Here is a 24,168-nt window from a genome sequence, read left to right on the forward strand (position 1 = left end):
TAGAAACTGCTTTAAAATATAATTTCACTGCTGTGATGCAAGACTGAAGTTATCCAATATGATATCACAGGAATTTAAGCATGTGGATTTCAGAGAGTTTATACTTGAAATGTCAAATTTCAAACCACAGCAGCACAAACACTGAAATTACACTCAGTAGTATCTGCCAAGATTTCTGTACATCTATCAGTGGATCCAGAGATTTCTTTGTTATTGGCTCTACTATCCTCCTCCTCTGCTTTGCTCATTCTCTTTGTGTTCAGTGCCTTGTTTACAGATGCATTTTGAAGTTTACTTGTTGACTGCTACTTCAAACCGTGAACTTAATTTTTTTTTATCCCCCCACTGAGCAAATCCGTGGACCACTGGTGTGAAAACCTTGACCCTAATTGATCTCTGCGCTTTTGGCACGGTTTCTCTCTGCGAGTAATGTCATCCTTTGCATTTGATCATAATGAGAGTTTTTAGCCTCCATGACAACCAAGGGCACTGACACAGCCGAGCAGTGCTGCGGGGTGCTTATTTACAAAAATGGAACTAACACGGCTGGGTGCAATTTTTGGACGTTTACAGTACAAAGGGAATTTTGAATTGTTAAAGCACTGTCCAAATCAGGAAAATGAAACCATACCGCCACAGAATATTACAGTGCAAAAGCTAGTTAGATGAGGTCTACTTAATTTTTTTTTAGCAAATTCATGTCATTGTCTCATGAAATTTGATTTAATCAGTTTCACTTGAATGGAGGTTTTTGGATTTTTAATGAGAGGACAGGTTGACTTGACTGATGAATTACTGAAAATATTACATTTCCAATATGAAATATAGATATAGTACTATGCCAGTATCTAAAGCCACTCATTTCTTTATATTTTGTTTTCAAGGCACCACACTCTTGTATTATTTATTTATTTTTTTAAATAGTCTCATCAATAGACTTTCTGAAGGTCTTTGAAAAGATAGTCAAGTTCCAAAGAAAAAGTTTCACTCATTTTCAGTCGAGTCCTTGTTCCTGACCATATTAAGAGGACTGTGGTTTTTTTCTTCTTTTTTTTGTTTGTTAAGCCACTTAACAGTGACCCATGAAACACTCAAACATAAAAACCCCCACCTGACTCAATGGATGAACAAGTGTTGTGTTTACACATAACAGACAACTTAGCAAAGAACCAATTTTAAATTATATCTTCTCTTCGTTACTGTTTTTTGTCTCATAAATTGTATTTACATTTACCACATTTTTGAATAATTGCTGCACCAATTTCCCATTTTTCCCACCAAATTTAAAGAAATGAAGAGCAGCTCAAGACTTTTCAATAGCACTGTACATGATTTTTCTTTTGAAATGTGTGAAAATCAGATTTGTATGGATGGAGGTATAGATTTCTTTCAACCCTAAAATATATATATAGAGAGAGAGATAAATGAATAAAAGAGAAGCTCAGAACGTGTTTAAAATCAGTGTGTAAACTTTTATTAGTTTCTCAGAGGCCTTGAAATCATCACTTGAAATATTTTCACAGGGTGAGGTTGTTAATACTTTATTGATCCAACTATTCAGCAAAGCTGTGCATGAAGATTACTTTTTGGCCTTCACATTCATCATCTTTTGTTTTCCACATCATTACTTGTTGCATCCTTGATTTGTTGTTTACTCGGTCTAGCTCAGTCAACAGAATAGCAGGAATACAATCTTTTGTTCTTTTGATGGTTCTCAATTCAGCCTCTGCCTGAGATGACAAAGTTTATCAAGTGCATTGATTGTAATAGTGCTGTGGGTCTTGGTTTCTTGTTATTGCCACTAACTCATCTTAATAAGTAGAGCGGTCCTTTATTCCTGACCTGTGTCAAATGTTAGTATTTTGTATCCCTTCTCCGCTTGGCTGCAATATGACATTTCTTTTTGCCTGTTAGATTATCACAGTTTTTATTCAAGGCTCTTTAGTTTTCAAGGTCTGCTTCAAAAGACTAAAGCAGGAGGTAGCATTATTGTCAAATCATTAGTCTCAGTGGTATAACCTTCAGTCAAAAGTGCATTACCATATGGCCATTTTGTGTGAATAAGTGATGTTTAACGCCAGTAAAAAAAATGGCTTGTATTAATAAGATTTTTTTTTTTTTTTAAAAATGATCTACTTCTAATTGTGTCGTAGTTCTGCTTTTTCTTAGCCAGTTTTATCAACAGAAACAAATTTTGAGCATAAAGCTAACACAAGACGCAATAGTCATAGCAGTTTTATGTTAACATGGATTTTTTTTTTAACAAGCAAATAAAAATATTGTCAATTCCATTCATTTTTTTGTCAGTGTTTCAAGTAACTTTAAAATTTTTCTTTTTAGCATGTACATTTGGCATATAAACACGCACTAAATGAAACTACTATAAAGTTGTAACCTCTTTTACTGCTTTAGCTAAACAGAACGTCAGCCTCCTTGCAACTAGGAAAACTAGATGGTTTCCTTGTGATCTTATGTATTTTATTTTTATTTATTTAAAAATAAAATGGAGACCGTCAGAGACGGATAGCCAGTCGACCAACTGGTTGCCCAGAGGCTGAGCCTGCAACACTGTTGATCACCTTTGATAGCAAGGCAGTTGGACAGGTCGTCTTTTGGGAGGCAACCTAACAAATACAGTGGCCCCTCGTTTATCGCGGGAGTTAAGTTCTAAAAATAACCTGTTATCGGTGAAATCCGAAAAGTAATCAACTTTATTTTTTTACAATTATTATAGCTGTTTTAAGGCTGTGAAACCCCTCACTAAACACTTTATACACTTTTCTCAGACAGGCATGAACATCTTCACACTTTTCTCTGTTGTTTAAACACTCTTTGGTGCTACTGCAGCTGCCTCTGACAGTGCAAAACGTTTCGTGGACATTGTTGTGTTTGTTGGGGAGATAACTTACAATATACAGTACAGCACTTCAAAGTCACACTGCTAGCGATCGAAGATTTATGTAAATTTGACAAGCTAAACGGATTCTGTGCTGTACAGGAGACACGGCACAAGGTTGATTGACAATGGTCTACAGCCAATCAGGACGCAGAACACAATGTGGTGTTTAAAAACAAAAAGCATGCAAAATTGCACCAAAAAAATAAAAATCAGCGAAACAGAGAGGCCACCTTATAGCGAGGGACCACTGTAATCGTGGTCCGACTCAGACTGCCTGTGGTCACACTCACTGACATTGGCAAAGGTTTGCAAATAGTCACCATCAAATTCAGCCTGTGCCAATGTGCACAACCTGTCTGACACGTCTCCTTGCAATCGGGGATTGGACTCAACTGGTCGCAGCTAGTGTTCTGGTTATATTCCAAGATAAAGCAAGACTGACTGACTGTCAATTTGCTGTGAAATCACCATCCTGCAGCAACTATTCCACTACCTGTAGAGGAATTTCAGTTTCAGATCTTCCGATCTGGCTTGAGTCTGATTTTAAGAAGGTAATGTGAATTTCTGTATGTGTAGTTGGCAATACATTTGGAACAGACTGCTACAGATTTGCGATTTTTAGCTGATTTATCACATTTAATAGCTGCATTATCACAAACAGTTAGCGTGATTTTGGCCGTGCTGCAGTCTTCAACTGCTTTTGGTTGGTGAGATTGGCAAACTTTTTTTTTGCTATGTTCTCATGAAGGTTAAGATGTTCTAAATCATCATTTTGATCCGTGATAACCTCTTTACATTTCCCTTTTTGTCATCCTAGTTGTTGATATCATGAATTATAGCCACATTAGGTCTATACACCAAGTCTGCTTCATCTCTGTCCATGCGAAGACATCCTGAAGTTGGAGCGTTTTCAAATTGGCCAAACTTGTTTTATTTTCCCTCTAAAAGAAATATTTTGTTCTTAGGAGCAGATTGTTCCACCATGTTCATCAGCTAGCTGCTAACTGTTCCTGTCATTTGGAGCTGAGCCGGTGGAGTGTAGTATGTTTCACAGTGTTTTGCTGAAAGCAGTTGCCTGCTGATGCTGAAAACTGAACAAAACATTAAAGTCTCAAGAATGAAAGCTAAACAAAAGCTGACACTTTGTATAGAGCTCTGTGAAGGGAAAGGCAGCTGCAGATTTCAGCCACGTTTGTCATTTTTATTGACTCTTCATGTTGTCATGTTTGGCTTTTGTGTTATTTGACACATTATAATTGATTTAATGGCACAAATACCTTAAGTTTTTAAATTGGCGTTTAAAATCCAATACTTGTGCAAAGTATTCGAGCAATTTTAGCATTTTCTCGAGATCGATGGCCCGACTCTTTCGAGCGTTGCGTTTTTCAACACATCATCGCCACCAGGAGGTGCTGGAATCAAAGTGCTGAGTTCCTCCAGGGAGTGGCTTTAACATTACACTATTTAAAAGTCAGTGTTGTAATTAAGAAGTGAGTGAATAGATCTTAAAAGTTCATTGCGATTGATTTCATGGCATTCCCTTGTGCCTTGACCTGCTTTGAGATCAGGCTGATTGGCTGCCATTCAAGCAGTATTCCTCAACAAAACATTTCTCAGTAAAATTTCAAACAACTCCCAACCAAATTCATGGGGAATCGGAAGGCCCCAGAGACATTTGCATTGATCAAGGATTTACTTTCACACACACTCCCCTTCTTTCACAGGCTGTGATTCAAGGTCTTTTTGGCTTAGCTTCTAATTCCTCCTCTGCTGTTGGAGGGTTCAAACACACGCAGGGCCGCATTTTTAATGAAACTCCCAAGGCCAGCCAGCAACCCCTTTTCTTGGCTTTCTTGTGTTGCACACAGGATTACACTACTTCAACAACGGCAGTAACAGGGATTTATTACCATCTATGTAAATGTTTTTTGCGGTTTTGCAAAGCAGTTGCACAATTATGATAATGCCGTGGGTAGTTATTTCCTGTGCAGATTGATCCTTCACTTTGACCTGATGCTTTCAGTCTTGGAAATCTCCGGCATCGTTTCTTCTCCTTCATGCTGTGGGCCTTCAGCTTAAGCGGCACTGGCACGTTAATACTGCTGGCAGATTCTTTCTTGCCTCACGACAGGGGCTCGGATCATCCCTCATCACACAATGTTCTCCTCTCTTCAGATCGTCTTGTCTCTTGGTTCTTTTTCTCAAGATCTCGTACTCATTTTCTTCCTGCTACCTGTCACTGGTCTGTTTGAGTTACTTTGATTCCATTCATTCGCTCAGGACAACTTGTTCGCCATGTTATCTGTTTACTGACAGTCTGTGTTTGCTTGTTCAGATGCTCATCCTCCTAGTTTGCTTTGTGAAATGATTAAAAGTGGGCTTTTCTTATTCACAGGCTGACTAAATCCTCTGTAACTAGAGGGATCAACTGACGGAGCACCAGGTCTAATCTGGCTAATGATGTCAAACATAGATGTGGTAAAGGGCTGTAGAAGCATTAGCATATAACCTCAGCCAGGACAGTGGGAGGGATGATAATCTGCTGTGCCATGGTGTTTCAGATGCTGTGGAAATTTAACACAGCTTAAACTCAACATTACACAACCTTTCTGAGTGTAACAGCAGGCAGATAAGGTGAATTTTTAAGGTGAATCCCAGTAGCTGCGGATGCATGAAAACATAAGAACATTTTTTAACTTCTGAAGAAGGGTTGCAGATCTTCCGCTCACACATCAGCCTTTGAGTTAGATATTTAAAGTTTCCATTGATGCGTAAGGTTATAATCTGAGCAATCTGTACTTTCCAGTCACTTCATTAGGTTCATTTTCTTCTGTAGGGTCTTTACCTCACAATATAAGGTGCCTTGAGACGACTGTAATTTGGTGCCATATGAATAGAATTGAATTGAATGAATCAGCCAATCACACATCTGCAGCTCAATGCATTTAGGCATGTGGACATGGAGAGGATGACCTGCTGAACATTAAACTGTGCAGAATGAGGAAGAAAGGTGATTTAAGCTACTTTAAATTCATCATGGTTGTTGGTGGTAGATAGGGTGGTCTGCCTATTTCTAGAGTTTACAGAAAATGGTGCGAAAAAGAGAAAATATCCAGTGAGCGGCAGTTATTGGTTTGAAAATGGCTTGCTGATGCCAGAGGTCAGAGGAGAATGGACGGGCTGCTTCAAGCTGAAAGGACTGTAACAGTAATTCAAATAACCAGTCATAACAACCAGGGTATGCAGAAGAGCGTCTCTGCGAATATGAAACTGAGGCTACAATTTGTACATGCTCACCAAAATTGGACAATAGAAAATAGGAAAAACGTTGATGATGAGTCTCGATTTCAGCCGTAACATTCGGATGGTGGGGTCAGAATGCGGCATAAACGACATAAAAGTATGAGGACGATGGTGTAATAGTGTGTGTCCATTTCAGGACCCTTGGTAAATGGACTGAGTGTTATATAGCGCTTTTCTACTCTCCCGGAGTACTCAAAGCGCTGCATACAACATGCCTCATTCACCCATTCATACAAGCACTTCTAAACTCAAGTGCAACTAATAAACATTCACACACATTCACACTCCGATGAACGCATCGGAAGGCAATTTGGGGTTAGTATCTTGCCCAAGGATATTTGGCATGCAGACTGGGGGAGCCAGGAATCGAACCACCAGCCTTCCAGTCAGTAGCTGATCTGCTCTACCACCTGAGCCACAGTCACACCAACTGAACATGATTTAAACACTTACCTGAGTATTGTTGGTAACTGTGTTCATGACCTTGCATCCAGCAGGATAAAACGGCGTTCACCAAGTTTAAATGATCTCACACTAGTTTCTTGAACATGAACATCACTGTCCACAAATGCCATCCACAATCGCCAGATCTCAATCTGACAGAGCACCTTTGGGATTTGGCGGAACAAAGGATTCATAGACTTGGCTCCAACGAATCAACAACTGTGTCACATGACCTTATTGACAAGTAGTTTGTTGAAAAGGTGTAGAATTTCCACATTGAAAATATTTGATGGGCTGCCCGTGTGAGACTTTTGATACAACCAGCTTTCTTTTTTTCCTCTCTCAAATACCAACATGGTCCATAAGTATCAGTTTTTGAGTATGATATTCTCGATGTTTAAGTAATTTCCTACATATTTTAACTTTGCATAAAGTTCTCAAGCTGGAAATATTTTTATACTGCTTCATTTTCTGTCTCTTAGGCTTTTGATACTCAGTTCAGAGAACTGAGGCAAAAAAAAAAAATGTCTGTATTGAATACCGCTGTGAGTTAATTACATCCTGCATGAAAACCCTGATAGAAATGGCAGGCTTGTAGGAAATGTGCTAGTTCATTCTGCAATAAAATCACAAGTTCAGATGTAAATTCAAAGAGGTAGCAACAACATTCAGATGAGCTTCTAGAAATGGATTAACAGATTTTTTTGGGGGGAGACAAATTTATAATTGTAGACATGTTAAAGTCACATCAGTGTATGTAAGCTAATTAAATTCCTTTACTTAAATAGTATTGTAATGAACTTATCTAATATAGAACGATTTAAAATGCTACAAAAAGCTTAATTTTCCCCACAAAATGTAATTAAAGTTTTCTTGCAGAAACTGTTTGTAATGCTTTGAGAGAGAATGCAATAATGGCTGCTATTAAGAAAAGGCAATGGCATTAAAGCCTTGTGAAAAGCTAGCGCATGGAAGAAGCTCACAATGTGAGAGAAGGCTGTCTTTTAGCGAGTCATGCAACAACTTAAAGAAACTCTGGCTTTTACTTTTAAAGCGGCGTCTTTGAGTCGATTAGTGGAATGTCGAGGTCAGCGGAGGCGGCCGGTGCAAGCTTTCTCTGAGATGCGTCATTGTGATCATTGCTCATCTGCTCACCACTGAATTCTGCAGATTCATTTATGAATCATTCTATAGAGGCAGAGTTTTTTCTTATTAATCTGCACACACACAGTGCTCAATGGAAAAATAAGTTTTTGTTTATTAGCATGGAGTTGACATAGTATTTAGATAATTAATCATAGGGTTGATTTTTTTTATTTTTGCTTTAAGTAGCAGTGTTCTTGGAATGATTGTACAAGGTTGGCAGACTTTTCTTTTGCAAGTTTTTCTCATTCTTCTTGGCACAATTGATAAAGCTCAACAATGCTGGAGGGGCAGCACCGATGCACTGCTGTTCTTTCTACAGATGTTTTGGCAGGTTAATGTTTGAGATCTAGCTGGGTACGACTTTTTCTAGAGCTTTCGCTCGGTCCGAGATCACGACTGCTTCTGGAAACGATTTTCACTTAAGATTGCTGCATATATCTTTACTTCCATCCTGATTAGTCTCCCGCTCCTTGCACGATCCTGTCACCACCGTGTTTGACTGTAGGGAATGTATTAATGAGGCGGTGCTCAGTGCCTGGCATCTTCCGCGCACGTTGGGAGTTCAGTCTACCTTTTAGTGAAGTATGGATTCCTTCTGGCCACTTTACCATTAATGCCTGATTAGCTGAGTGCTGCACTGATGGTTGTTGTTCATTAAGGTTCTCCAGTCTGCACAAAAGAGTTACTGTTGTGTTCCTGTTAGCCTGCAAAACTCACACTGAGGATGACTGGTGGCTGCAAAACTTGAAGATGATTTGAGGATACAGCTCTGTGGCACTTTCACTGCTGCAGAAATATGATGTCTTTCTCTAGATCTGTACCTTTTCACAATCCTGTCAAACCCGTGGAGTTCTCTTACCCTCAATTATTTGTTTTCATTCTTATACATCCATTTCACTATGGCACACTGTATAGAGCGGTGTCTACACTTGCTAATTATGTTAAGGAAATTGAAAATTTCATTCTTATATCTTTAATATTTTAAAAATAGTCTCAAAATGTGTTTTTTGTGTAATAAATTTGAAATTGTGGAAAATGTGAAAGGGTCTGAGCACTAATAAATGCATTACAGGTCTTACAAAAACAAATCATGACAATTTATGAGCTGACTGTTAGAAAATGTCTCTTGCATCAGTCACTCCCCAAAGGATTAAGATAATTTGAGGTTTTTACATTTCTTATTGCCAGATAGTTTAGTTTTTAATGAATATATATTTTTTAGTTTAATTATTTCAGAATAAGTCTGCAGTCTACGCAGCTTAGTTAATCCGTTTAATAAATGCAAGTTGTAGAAAAGAATTGTTGAGTTTGGACAATTCATCCGAGCATTAATCATTAAAGCAAATCACAGCTACTTAGCTACTCGCTGTAAGTTTGATTTGTCACATTGGTCTTGCCAGTGAGTTAGTTGTGATTGGGGGAAAAAATAAAATAAAAGACAAATCAGGATTCGGGTAATGAGAATGAAGCCGTGATCTTGAGTTAATAGGCACAGAAATTATTTTTCTAACTTTAGACTGCCCATCTGAGCTTCTGTAGACCATGTTCTTTGATGATTAATCTGCTTTGCCCTGCCTTAACACAAGTGTGCTTATTTTCTTCCCTTGTTTGATTCGATTCTCTTTTCTTTTTTTCTCCAGTTGCTATACTCCTGAAGGATGAGTACTTTGTAGCAGGGGCTGGACTGCCAGGGCGCTTTAAGGCTGAGAAGATGGAGTTTCACTGGGGCCAGAGTAATGGATCAGCAGGCTCAGAACACAGCATAAATGGCAGAAGGTTCCCTGTAGAGGTAAAATGCCATGTTGCTACCATGCAATCTGATAAATGTGCGATATGGAGTGTTGAAGGTCAACAATGAATGTTGGAGAGAGATTAGTGAATTGCCTTGGTAGATTCTAAGTTTATGCTTGAACTAGTTTTATAGCATTTTTTTTTTTATCCATAAACACCAGCATGTAAGTCTCCCCCCCTTCCCCATATTTATCCAAATTATTTATGACAAGGATTTGGTAGTTCTTTAAAATTTTTTGCAGGTATTTCTGTCATAAGCCTTTGTACTGAGCTAAGGGAACATATTGATGCACAAAAACATTAGTTTTCAAGTCAAGACACGATACTAGTTTGAGGCAGATCATTGGATCAAAGTAAATCCTCTTCATATTTTAAAGTAAATTCTGGATCCAAGGAAAATGAGAAACAGTGCATCGTCTTTAGTTTGCATTTATTTAAATAATCTTTTGCTAGCTGCCACATTGCTACAGATTGTTGTCTTCACACGTCTACTAGAAAATAGCCGTATGCCATAATTGGTGAGAAAGTACCCCTGATGATAGAAATCTGTGTCTTTCCTCATTTTGACAGCCTATGACATTTGCAATACAGAAAGGCTTTTTAATAAATTGGGATTATGTTGTTCAAAACACATGGGATTTTATGCGATAGGGAGCGTCTTACGATCGCATTACGGAACCGGCTTAACATGAGAAAACTGACTGGAAGTGGTTCAGTTCCTGTAACATGGCTGTAAAGACTGACGCCCCTCTGAATTATTGATTGTCTCCACGTATTAAAGCACAAATTTCACGTTTAATATCATGCATAGATTGAGGTATTAGTGACTTTGAATGCATCATTTATGCCAGCCATTCCTAGTCGCCGTCTAAAATTGGAATTGCAATTGTGTAATGCTCTTCTTGCAGAGTGGGGTCATAGAATACGGTTTTTACCCCCTCTTATGTCAAATTGTTGATAATTAGTTTAAATTTAGCAGCATATGAAATCAGGAAGTGGCTGTTAGTGAGCCTTTCTGTCCTATCTCCAAACACACAGCTAGAAGCCTCCTGTGTTTGTTTCTTGGCCCTCCTCTTTGGAGCCATCTCTGCAGGCACAGCTTTTGATGCTGAATGGCTGGGTAATTAGATTTATTTTTGCCACATAATTTTGTGTTCAGTGTAGTGTTAAAGGGCACCGGATAATGTACAGCCATTATAAAGCTGTTGTGCATATGGCTCCTTTGATGGTGTGCTCCCTAATAAGACTGAAGAATTTACTTTAATAGCCAATTTGAACAGCTGTTGGAAAACAAAGCATTTCTTTCAGTAATACAATTTATAGATGAGAAATATAGATTTGTAGCTTAGCATACTTTTTTTTTGTACACCAAGGTTTTGCATTGAATCCTCTGTCAAAGAACATGGATTCCAAAGCTAATATGTGTTTCCCTATATAAATAAGCATAAAGCATACCAGCCTTGGAACCAGTTAAATACACATTAATAATATAATAATTAAGTGGAAAAATTCCAAAGTCATAGAAATATATATATATACATACATACATACATACATACATACATACATACATACATACATACATACATACATACATACAGAGGTGTAAAAAATATTGTTACAGCTGCACAAGATAAACTTCTGCTGTAATGCCAGCACACACATCCATCATCAAACACACAGAAAATAAAGCTAAACATCTACAATTACTGAATAATTGTCTGCCGACAGTGAAATTGCAAAAATGTGGATATGGTACTGGTACCCTAGACTGAATGCTCCTTAATGTGTGGCAGCAATCAAGAATGAAACTCTTGCCATTTGCAAAGGACATCTGCTATAGCCTTTATCTCACTAATAAATGAAGGAGTCTCTGTATGTGTGCATGCGGGTCCTTTGTATTTCTCAGCAAATCTTCTTACAGTCTATTTCACACTGCTGGGGATGAAAGGAAGTGGGGTGTTGAATGTAAAGTGGCTGTCAGTTGTTTTCTGTTACCATCTGCATGTCAAGTATTTCAGGAACTTCAGTTAATTGTAGCTTGTACTGATAGATTGCATTATTGAACACTGATAGTACCAACATTGTAGTGTCTACCAACAGGCATGTAAGGCTATTTAGATTTAAAAACTGTAGCTACATCTAGGGTATGCTTATTAATTAACCTCTGCTGATAGGTGGTGCCACATGTGACCGATGACGCACCACCCAACAGCAGAGGTTAATTAATAAAACTGTAGTCAAAGGAGCTTGTAAAGAAAAGTGTCTGGACTTCTTTAAGTTGCTTGAAGACGTTTCACCTCTCATCCGAGAAGCTTCTTCAGTTCTAAGGTGAAATGGTGGGGAGTCCCAGATTTAAACCTAGTGGGAGTATCCCCCCACAGAGGGACAAACAAAAGGACCCCCTGATGATCCTCTAATCGCCTGAGCCAAGGTGTGAAAATGGGTGTGGGTCCCAATAAGCCAGGGTTTCAGGTGAGCTCATTGTGAAACCTGGCCTCACCTATCCTGCTTTTCTTTACAAGCTCCTTTGACTACGATGACCTGGATGACTGAGAACCTTCACAGACATAATAAAACTGTAGAAAAGTTGGGCACGGCAGTAGAAAGGAGGGCTCTCTCATATTTGATTTTGAATGTGATATATGTACACTGTTTGCAATTTTTTTTTCTGAACTCAAATCTTTGTAGCTATCAGCTGTCCTACTTTCTGTTTTCTATTTTATCACTGCAGTGGTTTTATCAGAGCAAGTGTGCTGTCGGCTCATTCAAAAGAAGCTCTCTCTGGATGAGCACTGCAACTTAAATAATGGGTGACCCTCTTCTTGTGCCATGTCTTCTTTGAACAAGCATGTCAAGAACATGCAACCCAGATAGGACTGACTTGGCACAGTATAATGGGAGTGTGTGTGTGTGTTGGGGGGTGTAGGCTCACCAAAAGCCACTCGTAACTACAAATAGTGACTGTATTGTATCAGAATGTGCTGCTCCCGATGACATTTTCTATAGGAAGTACAAAAAGGAATGTTCCAGACATCAGCAAATACATCCATCTGTGTAGGAAAAGGAAATGTATGTACAAGGTGCACCACAAAAGCGGCTCTGAGTTGGAGGTCTTTTTTTTTTTTCTTCCTCTTATCAAAAAGTCAGCTGGCATACTGTACACCAGAAATGATAGATTACCTCAGATACCAGAAAGCAAACATGAAATAAAATGATATGTTTTGAAGGGAAATGAGGTTGTGTAGGATATAGCCCTTAGCCATTTCCTTTTTTTTTCCCTTTTTTTTTTTTAATATGACTTGGCAGAATTTGATGTATTTACGATGATATCAAACCTGACACGATGTGTGCTGCCAATCCCTGCGTGTTACAGCCTATGTATAAATGTTTGTGCTTGATGTACCCAGTGATCGTTTATAGCAGAGGCTGGCTTTTGCTGTGTATATGTTTTTGTTCTTCAAGAGTTGAACAGCATGACCTTGGAGGTTGAGCTCCAGGGCTTATTTGTCTCTGCTAAACAGAGACCGTTTTCCAATCTGCTGCTGTCTAATTATCTCTCCACTTTAAATGCGTCACTTTGAGCTCTGACTCACATATAACACTGTGCATAAAGCTTTTGCTTTTTCAGTGTTAAAAAAAGGAGGGGGGGGGATTTACTGTCCCACCTGCCCAGAAGCTCTAAAGTGTATACAAATGTAGTTCACATGTGTCCAGAGGGTCGAAACACAAAATTTAAATTCAACGAGCTGTATTATAGAGCAGGTCTGGCTTTGTACCATGGTTATTTTAAAAAAGTAAAGGGGGGAAACAAAACAATGGGCTCCTGAGCTTGACATTAATCTAACTGCGGTCTTTTTCGTGGGAGTGAAGTGGGGAAATCGATAGATGGACCACCTGTTCGCTCAAACAGCGGAGTGAAAAATGAAACTGGAATTTTTTTTTCTCCCTCGGGGTACCATAGGGAGATCTTTTCTAATAATATATGAGGGTGTCACCAAGGTTAGATTAATTATACATGGATTACAAATCACAGCTTCGAAGGGTATGCGTTTGCACACAGTACTAGGGATGTATGAAAAGTGTTGAGGTGAGTGTACAGTAAGAAAGGGAGAAGTTGAGTAAAGATGAGTGTCCAATGAGCGAAGGGCCACTCCATTAGATATCCTCAGCTCCCTAATAACTACTGGAAAAGATTTAAGGATGGGGCCGGTCCATATATTGGCTGATATTGGCATATCAGCAATTTTTTTTTTTTTATGTACAGTCCTTAACAGATTTATTAGGCCGCTACCCAATATAAAGTTTATGCCACAACTGCATTAAACATAATAGTATTGGTAATTACCAAAATTACTTTCTATTGCTATAATGGTTAATCCACTCAGTATTCATAAACTCTTTAAACAAAATATTGTAAATCCTAAAATAAAAGTTATCTGCATTTTCAATAAAGCAAGAGAACAATTGTAAAGGACATTATAGATGCCAATTTCCTGAAAAGAAAAGTTTGTTTTTAGTGGTTTGATGTTATACTAAAAGGATCACAGTTAATTGCTTTACAGCAATATATGTGTATTAATTTAAAAAAAAAAAAAAAAGTAACTTACAGTGACTCTAAATGGATCCTACTCTGGTACTCTGTGCTGCAGACAGTGCTGAGATGATCAGAAATAATGCAGTCAGAGCGTGTTTTGCTTAACAATCTCTGATGCAACGTTTCCTTGAGCATATTTTGCTGAATTATCTTCTGGGCCAAGTAAAGCCCCTCAATAGGCCAGAAACGGTCGATAATATTGGCCAGCCGATGTATGCTGAGCCTGAAATCTCAGTGTACTGCACCACTGAGATAACTCAAATAAGCAAAAGATGTTTAAAAGAGGGGACACACACGCACACGCACACAACCAATTACAAAAATTGCAAACAAATCCAGATAGTGTTACAAGAACAAAACTGGTGAAAAGAAATATGGATGTGTGTATATTTATATGTGAATAAAGTTTAGAAATAAAGAGCTAGATAGCTAGCTATAGTATAGATTGTACTGTATGTACTTGGTAAGTCTTTTACATTGAAGTGGAGATATATTTGTTCCACTCTTACTCTAGCAAACAATTAGTTCGGATGCTGTCATTTTAAATGTACATCAGTGATGCCTGTGCTTACTGACACATATATTGTCTTGTTTTGAATAACTCAAGAGACTAACTACACAACACGCGTTCTTACGAAACAAATTCTGACAGGGTAGTGCCGACTCGAATCATTTGCTCCATGGCTGCTGCATTTCGTGAGCATCTTGTTCAGTCTTCTGACTACTCGTATAATAGTAGATTTTTCTACAACAAAGACTACCTTTCAACACGCATAAACACCAAGCAACACCACAACAAATGTTACTTTAATGGATGGAGATAAAAAAGTTAGCCGCTTGCTTAGCATTGGATTCAGTATTGTCGCTGACAGCAGCTTCTCCCCCTCCTGGCTGATCCCTTCCCTTCTGCTTCACAGCCGAGATGGGTGAGTTAAAGGGGAAAAGCACACACAGTTATATTGGCCATTATGAGTTGCATCATTTCATTTGGGTACCTCTACAGGTCCCTCATGTAGTTGTATTTGTCAGTGTGAATACACTTACGCTCACTATTAGCACTGTGTTAAGCATGGAAATGCGCAATTTGAGACACAGCATTAGTTACATAGACTGGATGAGCTTAGCTTCTCTGGCTGAGAAGCTGCTGGTTGCCAAGGTGCTTAATTTTTATAGATGCTTATAAAAAAATTTGCCCCTAGTTTCTATGATTTATAACCTCAGTAAACATTTTTCTGTTGATTTTATAGTCTAAATCACTATTTTCAGGTCATATTGACTAAAATTAAATTTATTTTGTATGTCACGGTCATTATTAGAGTCAAACGGGGTGTGCTGGCTCGCTAACTATTTGTCAGTAACAAGTTATGTGAAACGGCGTCATAGTTGACACTTCCATCTTTTAGATACAGTTCACAGATTTCCATCATGTGCTGTCTTTTACTTTGTAAAGTTCTGTCAGTCATTTGTAATGTGAAATACTAAGTTTAATTTAGTTGTTCAGCAGCACCTACTGTGCAAATTAACACACTTATTGACACTTTATTCGTCTTGAAAATGAAATCTCTAGCACTTTGTAGGTGCCCAAGTAAAATGATAACGAAGATGATTATGTGCGATTGGAGTGCAAGAATGGAGAGATTTATCTGTTAATGACAAAATGCTGCAGTAGCACACTTGTTGTAAAGGAAAGAAGAAATGCATTTGTGATACTGTGATAACATCTAAGCTCCCTCCGCCAACAAACTTATTTCTTGTAGATTTTGTGTCTTGCCTCAATATTTTGCCGTCTTGGGAAATCACGCCAAACATGACTTTGTTTTTCACCTGTGTGCGCCTAAATGGAACTCGGGATTGCAGAACAGCTTTCAGCACTTGTGTTCACACTCACTTGGTGGCGAAAAAAAATGGGTTGCTATAGATGGAGGCTCAGAGTATGTGGACAGCATATCTCTATGCATTACTCATAGCTTAAAGATTGGTCAGACAATCTGCTCCTTTTTCAACGACTTTGAGCGCTATCTGTAAGCGTGGATAAAGCTCACTCTAAAGAGCAGGGATTCTGACAAAGCTAAAAACAAAATGTTGTAATTCTGCAATCAAATAATTGAAATTCCTTTACTGTTTTCACTGCGATGAAGAATCCAGTTTTCCAAAGTGTGCTGTTAACAAGAGCAGGTCACATGAGCCAGTCTCTCTGAGTAAATGAAGCCTAAGGGGGTGAGCTTAATTGGGTAAAGTAGTTAATAACATCTGAAGGGTGATGAATGGCCGGTGCTCTTTCTTGCTGAGTTCTCAGACAACAAATTAGTTCCATTAAAGGCTGCAGTTAAAGGAACTCTGAAGGAAACTGATTAACTTAAATTATCTGAGTAATTTTGTACCTGGTTAAAGCTGATGGTTAGCATTAATGGATTTATACACTTATTTACTTTGACTTTTTGAATCTGTTGTCAGCACAGCCACGTGTGGTTTGTGGCTTCTCGTAATTTTCCTTTGAAAAGAAAAAAAGGCATGCATACCCTTTAATTAAATCAACATCTAGGACCTTTTTCTTATTGCCAATTAACTCGGTTCAGTGACATGAAAGGGTTTTTCAATTTAAAGAGGCTTGAATGTGCGATGATAGACAGCTCCAATTGCTACTTTTAGAATCATTTGCTGATTCTGGTCAGCATTACGGTTATATGTCTGCTTTGAAATATGAAAAGAAGAGGGGTTTTTTTTCTTTTTAATTGAAAACCCAAGGCATGGTACATTCTATATATGGTGTATTCTCTGTATGCTGGTTTTCCGTTACAACCCACACGCCCAAAGCTTTGTTTTGAAATCCGAAGCGGTGTTTGTGGGTGATTTAAGGTAATTTAAGCAGTGATCAGAAGAATGCCATTCTGTTAGATCTCAGCACAAGGGGGGATCACGTTCCTCCAGTTTTTCCTCTCTGCTCGTGACTGTCTGTTAGGACAGTCACCCTGAGGAATGGGATGCTGTATTTCTCTAACATCCTCCAGGAGTGGCAGCACACAAAAAGGAATGACACAGATTATGGGAGATTTATAGGAGTGATAAATACACCCTCTTTTATGCCCCTCAAAACAGCTTTTCATCAGCTCCTCAGCAGTGTGTCCAAGTGATTGATGACAGGACTGTTCGCTCTCCTTGTCCACTCCTTAAGCTGTTTATGCTCTGTTTCCCACCCCAGATGCAGATCTACCTTTACAATCCGGATGACTTTGACAGCCTCAGTGCTGCCATTAAGGAAAGACGCATCGTTGCTGCCATGGCCATCTTCTTCGAGGTAAAGTATCAGCAGAGTTGGAGTTTGAGGTCCACAAGAAAATCCAACAATGCACTGCAGCACTTGTCTTTTGGACTGGGCAACCATTTAGGTCCAGACTAAATACCCAATTGATGACCTACCATGAAATTTAATACACATTCAAGTTCCTCTCAGCTGAACTGTGATGGATGGCATCATTGGTGTTTTATGAGCAGACATCAGTAAAAGTTACTGACATTACTATCAGCCTTATGAGTGTGCATCCTTCATAGCACAGCTTAGTTTCCTCATCAGAGGTCTCAGAAGAGTAAAACCTCGTTGTAGTAGCTCTGGGTGTAGTTGCTGGAAATATTGATGGAAAATATCCTTTTTCACTGTTGTATGAAATGACTTGCTGCCAGCTGTAAGAGATCATTTACAAAACCAAGGAGATGAGTGAATAAATGGAATAGATAAAAGGAAGCTGCCTGTAGGAGTCAAAGAGGATTAAAACTGGGAATTGGAACTATGGATTTAAGATTGGGATTGTTTTTGGTCCAATTTTGAGAAAGGTAATCATATAAATTTTTCAAGTCCGTAAATGATAAATATTTATTAGGAATGATCTTTGGCACCTGCGTTGCGATAGGAAATTTCCTCTCCAGCTGGTTGCTGATTGTATTTCTTGTTCTGTGGCACACAGCAGATTGTTTGCTGAGATACTACAAATTGTCCCCTGAAGATCTGAGCACGTAAGCTCTTAATGGGCAACAATGGTCCTAATTTCTATTAGGTGTGCAAACACCTCCAAGATTTAAGCAGCAGCACTGAGAACTCCGCGGTTTCTATCTCTGTTAGACTAATTTCTATTAGCAACAACTTTACAGTTGGTGGCAGCTGATGAATATCTGCTAACCTTCACCTTAATAGTTTATAGAAAAGGTTCTGTTCTTCGACTGAGGTAGGCTGGAATCGGGACACAGGTGTTTGCAATGTAGGTCTGCTCTTAGACAATGATGAACCGCGTGTGCACGAGGACCTAAATGGCTCCGCTGGGTCCTGACAGCCCTATTGCTTACTGCAATTAGCACCACCATACACAATTTGTTGGAAAAACAGTTTACAGTGGGAAGGTTTTTAAGCGGGCATGCACACACTGGCTCAGATTTACTATTTCTAATCAATGAAAAGTATTCTTCCTCTGCTCCCCAAAGGCCTATTAATGGCCTCTAAGGTGTGCATATTATCCACATTCAGCATTCAGCTCCAAACAATTACTCTCCTCTGACTGACCTGAATTAATGTCGAGCAAGGTATTATTGGTCCCCGCATCCCAACACTGTTTTTGTCCAGTCTTGTCTCTTAAGTGGGACGCTGGGAATATTTAAAAGCGTTGGACTGAGCAATATTGCTCATCTTTTGTCATTTCAAACAATGAACTGCCAGCCCAACAGATAAAGAAGGCATCATCACCAGTCCTCTGGAGACGGCACAGGAGGAGGACTGCTGTGGTCATTAAAACATTTTAAATCATCTGGAAAAAAAGAAAATCAGATGTGGATTTTTCAAAAATCGAAAAAAGTTTCAGAAAGTGTCTCCCTGAATGTTGCTCAGTGAACATCACGATGTTCATCTCTAGTTGTTTTTTTTCCCCCCATTTTCCCCCTTTTGTGTGGGATCTACATTCTAGGTCACAGGCCACACATGGATACTACCCGTAGATCTGCAAAGACCAGAAAATGTGCATTTGTTTGGAAAAATATTTGGCATTTGGGAAAATGGATGAGACAGCTCTCTCAGACAGAATTTATCAGTATACTCTGCGACTCGACTGTAAAAGCACCGAGTCCTCGGCAAACCTGTGCCTCAGCAGACAGATATTGAGTTATTTTTGCCACCATTTCGTTCTATTGAGTTTCGTAGCATTAGGAAGCACACTCGTGAGCTCATTCTCCCTACCTTCATCTGTAAAATGTACACTATTGAAAATGATTTTCATGCATCTACATCATAATGAAAATCCTATCGGATGAGTAAAGACATTTGATATGAAGTCACTCTATCAGTACTGTGTTGTGAATAGTTTTTAATTAGAAAAGTTCAATCCGAAGAACCTTAGTAACAGACGTATGAAACTTTGTTGAAAGCATGTTTTGTAGCTGAGATTTAATTTAGTTTGCTTTAAATCACGTTTGCAGCAGATGTGACTGTCTTTTAAAGTAGTGCAGGTTTTACTGTACATACAGTATCACAGCTAAAAAGGCGAACGCAGTCTTTGAAATGATCAGATATGTTTAGTGTCTTTTATAACAATCAAAGCATCAAAAGCAGGTTAACATACTAAAGGCAGGGATTGGAGACTTAGTTTATGGTTATGTTGGCGAGTGGGTACTGCACATAAACATCGAGGTTATTTTGTAACACATTTTTAAAACTGTGTGATGATAAGTTCAGATTTTTGGTGGTTATTTTCCAAGTAAACCAGAACAATCAAACCGCGAAACAAAAACCATTACAAGAAGCAGAATGGAAAAAGATGGCTTCTGGTGCTGCAGTTTAGTCCGCTGATGTCGATTGTCTTTTGGTATTTTATTTGGATTATTATAGAAGTCTGTTAATCCCTTTTCTAATCCTTTGTCTCTGGATGTTTCCTGCAGCTGGGACAAAAAGACAACCCAGCTGTAGACCCCATCATCCAGGGATTGAAGGGAGTAGTGCATCATGGTAAGTAACGGGCACGTAACCCCTGACACACTCTACTTTCCGTAGAAGAATAGTTTTCATGCCGTTGAGTGCTCGTCATTCTTTGTTGAGCTGCGATGCTTTTATTTGTTTATTTCATATAGTTTTAACTTTAATGCCATAATCTCTCAATCTCGCAAAAAAACATTTCATTTGGGGAAATAAAGTTCTAATGGGATCTTCGAAAAGCAATTGACCCTTACAAAATCCCTCTGATGTTTTCGTAATAGATGTTTTGATTTATCCGCAGAGGTAAAATCCTTTTGCCATTGCAGATACGGTGCCGTTCCTCCTCCTCCAGGAACAAAATGTCAACGCTCTTGCATTCAGCTGCTTAAGCACTATTATTTTAAAAATTCCAAATGAGTCTAATAACAAGCTATGAGCAGAGTTTAACTTCAAAAGGAGATAAAATTTGTAAGATCCCGCCTCTGCCGTGCTACTGTGGCTCCACAGTAGGAGACCTCCAAGGAGCTTCACTCACAGAGAAAGAACTATTAATTACATCTCAGCCTTAATTAGACAACCCTTTGTTTTAGTCAGGCTCAAATGTAAATCTATGAGCTCTCATGGACTGCAGCTCCTGCATAGGCTTATATTCATATTTAAGCTATTAATGTCTTGTGTTTTGTGCTATGGCACAATTCTTCATGGCATATTGTTTTAAATTACTGCTGCTGGGCCGGCGTCACGGGATTCATGGCTTATGCAGTCTATAAGCATATGTTTTATCACGAGTGTGTAATCCTTTACTACAGATGAGGGCACAACAGCTCTGTTTACACGGACACGTTTGACTTGTTTTACAGCCTGCAGCTGACGGTCTTTTTGTGACCATAATCGTAAACAGACAAGGACATGTAAGAGTATGAGGATATATAGAAGCGCAGCATAATTGCTCTTCACTCACGCTGGATTTGAAAGACCAGCGCTGGGCTTCACTGAATCGATTCTAATTATAATTCAACAACCTCAACTTTCTGGAGATAGGCGTTTCGATGTTTTGCATCGTGGGCTAGCGAGGTTATGACATTTGGCATTCACGTTGGAGGGGAAAAAATATTAGCGGTTTTCTTTTTGCTAAAGATAAATGTATAAGGGTAGAAATTTGACCAGAGCAAATCACTGGAGGCTACAGGAACACATGGAATTTGGCCTCAGAACCAGGAAAAATTTGTTTTGGCAAATTTTAAATAACTATATTCTGATTAGCCTTAAACCAGGATAACGTGCGTGCGTGTGGTTATTTTCCAAAGATGTAGTTAAGCTTCCTTTTTCTTTTGTTATATAACCTCGATAAAGACAGATTACCAAACATGTTGCATATACTTGATTATTTTGAGTCTCCAAGTGCCTGGACTGCACAGATGTCCATGCTTGCACCACATTATTTCATTTCCTGACTGAAAGAGAGCCTGGTGTGGGTGTGGTGGTTTTTGGACTGTCTTCCTCCGTGCCTTCTCCTCTGTTAGGATGCTTGGTTTTTCAACTAGCTCGTTATCCCGCAGTCATCCATCCATCAACATCTCGGTGGCCCATGAGCGATAGGGCACGTACACTGTCTGAAGACGGAGAGAGGAAAGGCTGTGCGCGCTGAATTTCAGTCGGAGTAGAGATGAGGCATCAGGAGCGAAGCTTCCCGTACCTCACCAGCCTGAATACAAACCACACCCTAAACCCAGGAGCTACGAGAGATTATATCTGAATTAAGTTTGGCTTTATGTTGATATTTGTCATCATAATTCGAGGAGAAAAAACAATCAAACAGACTTGCATAATCCACTTTGCATAATCGCAGGACATATAGGAATTTTCCTCTAAAAGATGCTTCTGCTTTTTTTTGTTGTTGTTGTTGAGTGTTTGTTTTTCTGCACAGCTTTACCTGATTCTGATCAGAGGACTGAAGAGATCCAGCAATCATTATGATCTGTCGTAATTCCCATGGCCCATGCCACAGTTGCTGCACAGAGCAGAGCACGCTACCACCCAGCCACAGATCAGCTGTCAGAGCTGGCCATTTTATCACACTCCTCTCCCTTTGCTCTTCTCTCAGTCCATCTGAGTACAGAGATCTGGCCAGAGCGATAACAAGTGGTGAGGCTTTTAACTACTGCCATTCCACTCGTGGAGGTTTCAGGAAAGCAGTAATTATGCCACACCGGGAATGAAATGAAACAACCTTGTTAATGCTGGTGTAATTGTAACTTGACACATTAAGGGTTTTAGTGCGCCGAGCGATATGCTTTACAGCGCTGTGTATTGACAGGTTTTGATCTCTTTACACAGAAAAGGAGACCTACCTCAGGTCGTTTGTCTTGAGGGATCTGCTGCCGTCGTCGGTGGACAGTTATTACAGATACACCGGCTCTCTGACCACTCCGCCCTGCAGCAAGGTAGTGGAGTGGATCATCTTCTCCAGGCCTGTGTATCTGTCCCACTCACAGGTGCGTCAAGTTCACATACGCGCACGCACACACACACACTTGTCCATACAGCTCTATTCTCCACACACAGTCAGATCCCATTTGCGCACAGTCAGTGGATCGCTTGCTGTCCCACGGTGTCAGTGCACAAGCAATTTTTCCCCTCATCTGCCTCCCCTCCTTCTTCCCTTTTCCTTCGTTCCTCTCCAACTCCTCTGCATATGAAACCATCACTGCCTATATAGTGGATGATTAAGCAGGAAGGGAGAGCCAATTACTGGCATTTGAATGATAGTAAGTGTGAGATAGCACCTATGCATATATTGTGCTGTTAGTGTGAGACATTGACTAAAGACTCCTAAATGGAATACTGCTCTGTGTGGAAGCTGGCTATCATATTATTAAAGTTGTTCAGGTTCATCAATTTAAATTCTCATTTACCTGAAGTAAAAGTTTGACACGTGTAATGAAAAAAATGCCTTTAAACTATTCATTTATGTGCTTTACAGCATCTTGCCTCCCACGGTTTTTGCTGTTTTGATTTGAGAGATAATATATGCCAAGCCATGCCCAGTGCTTTCTGCTGATCCCATACACAGTCCTTTGCTGCATCTTTTATACAAACAATTCTTAGGTTACCCAGCTGCATATCCTCTAGAGAATTCTGTCCTGTAGAAATTTGCGAGGCTCAGTGGAATTTCTATCATCTTGCAAGAGGACAAATCTTTTGTTCAGAAATGACTTCTCCTGCAAGAATATTGACCCACCTTTACAATGTTTGTGACGCTCACAGATAGTCTTTTATGAACCTGTAATTCATTTCTCCAAGCACGCATAGGACACATTGATTCCACAGTATCTGTAATGTGTAGTCATTACAGCACACTGCAGGAGATCATTCATGGCAATCAATGGCCACAAATTTGCCCCATTGAGAAGTTACAGCCCAGCATGCAGCCCAGGGTGATGATTGAAGTCTGTGCCTACTGGTGCCTGTGGTGTGAATGTTACTTGCAAATGCTGTACTCCAGTTGTGAAGAGTCAGCTACTGGCATGCAGCTACAAATGCAGTTCTGCATGATATATTGAAAGCGTGTGGACAGACGCGTATACATATGCACAATAGCACTTGAATTTGCCTCAATAGCTATTCTTTGTTTCTTTCTATCCAGCTGGAGGCTTTCTACTCCATCTTTACAACAGAGCAACAGGACCACGTCAAGTCTGTTGAGTACCTGAGGAACAACTTCAGGCCCCTGCAGGACCTGGGCAATCGCAAAGTTTTTAAGTCGGCTGTAGAAAATGCATGGCAGAGGGATTTGACCGAGATCCTGGGAAGCCCTCATAGCACCGAGGCTTCAAAAGGTAAGCTTTGTTTTCTCTATGATTTTTAGATTTTTCTCAGCTGCAGCACTACTATAAAAGGATTTGCTTAATCCACGGAGCTCCCATAATTACAATTATTACTTACTTTTTCAGCGGTGAATAGTTGCTTGAATTGGTAGCTAATATTGCAGCGTGGATTAATGTTATAAATGCACACTCTGCTGAATAGTGTTGGCATTAA

At 39.3% G+C, this 24,168-nt stretch overlaps 1 protein-coding gene across 2 annotated transcripts in view; it reads left to right on the forward strand.

The window, feature by feature from the left end:
* ca16b (carbonic anhydrase XVI b) overlaps nt 1–24,168 on the forward strand; it is a 111,833-nt gene that overhangs the window by 58,616 nt on the left and 29,049 nt on the right. Inside the window, exons 4-8 of one of the 2 annotated variants that reach the window (XM_084928892.1) lie at nt 9,433–9,581; nt 17,380–17,475; nt 20,094–20,160; nt 22,465–22,622; nt 23,774–23,966. In XM_084928892.1, coding sequence (XP_084785018.1) covers nt 9,433–9,581; nt 17,380–17,475; nt 20,094–20,160; nt 22,465–22,622; nt 23,774–23,966 — 663 coding nt within the window. Of the gene's footprint in view, nt 1–9,432; nt 9,582–17,379; nt 17,476–20,093; nt 20,161–21,793; nt 22,273–22,464; nt 22,623–23,773; nt 23,967–24,168 lie in introns of those variants that run through there. The other variant, XM_084928893.1, reaches the window with a different exon arrangement.

This window comes from Perissodus microlepis, chromosome 5 (assembly GCF_051167445.1).
Source record: "Perissodus microlepis isolate ML-2025 ecotype Zambia chromosome 5, ASM5116744v1, whole genome shotgun sequence".
In the NCBI taxonomy this organism is placed as follows: Eukaryota; Metazoa; Chordata; class Actinopteri; order Cichliformes; family Cichlidae; genus Perissodus; species Perissodus microlepis.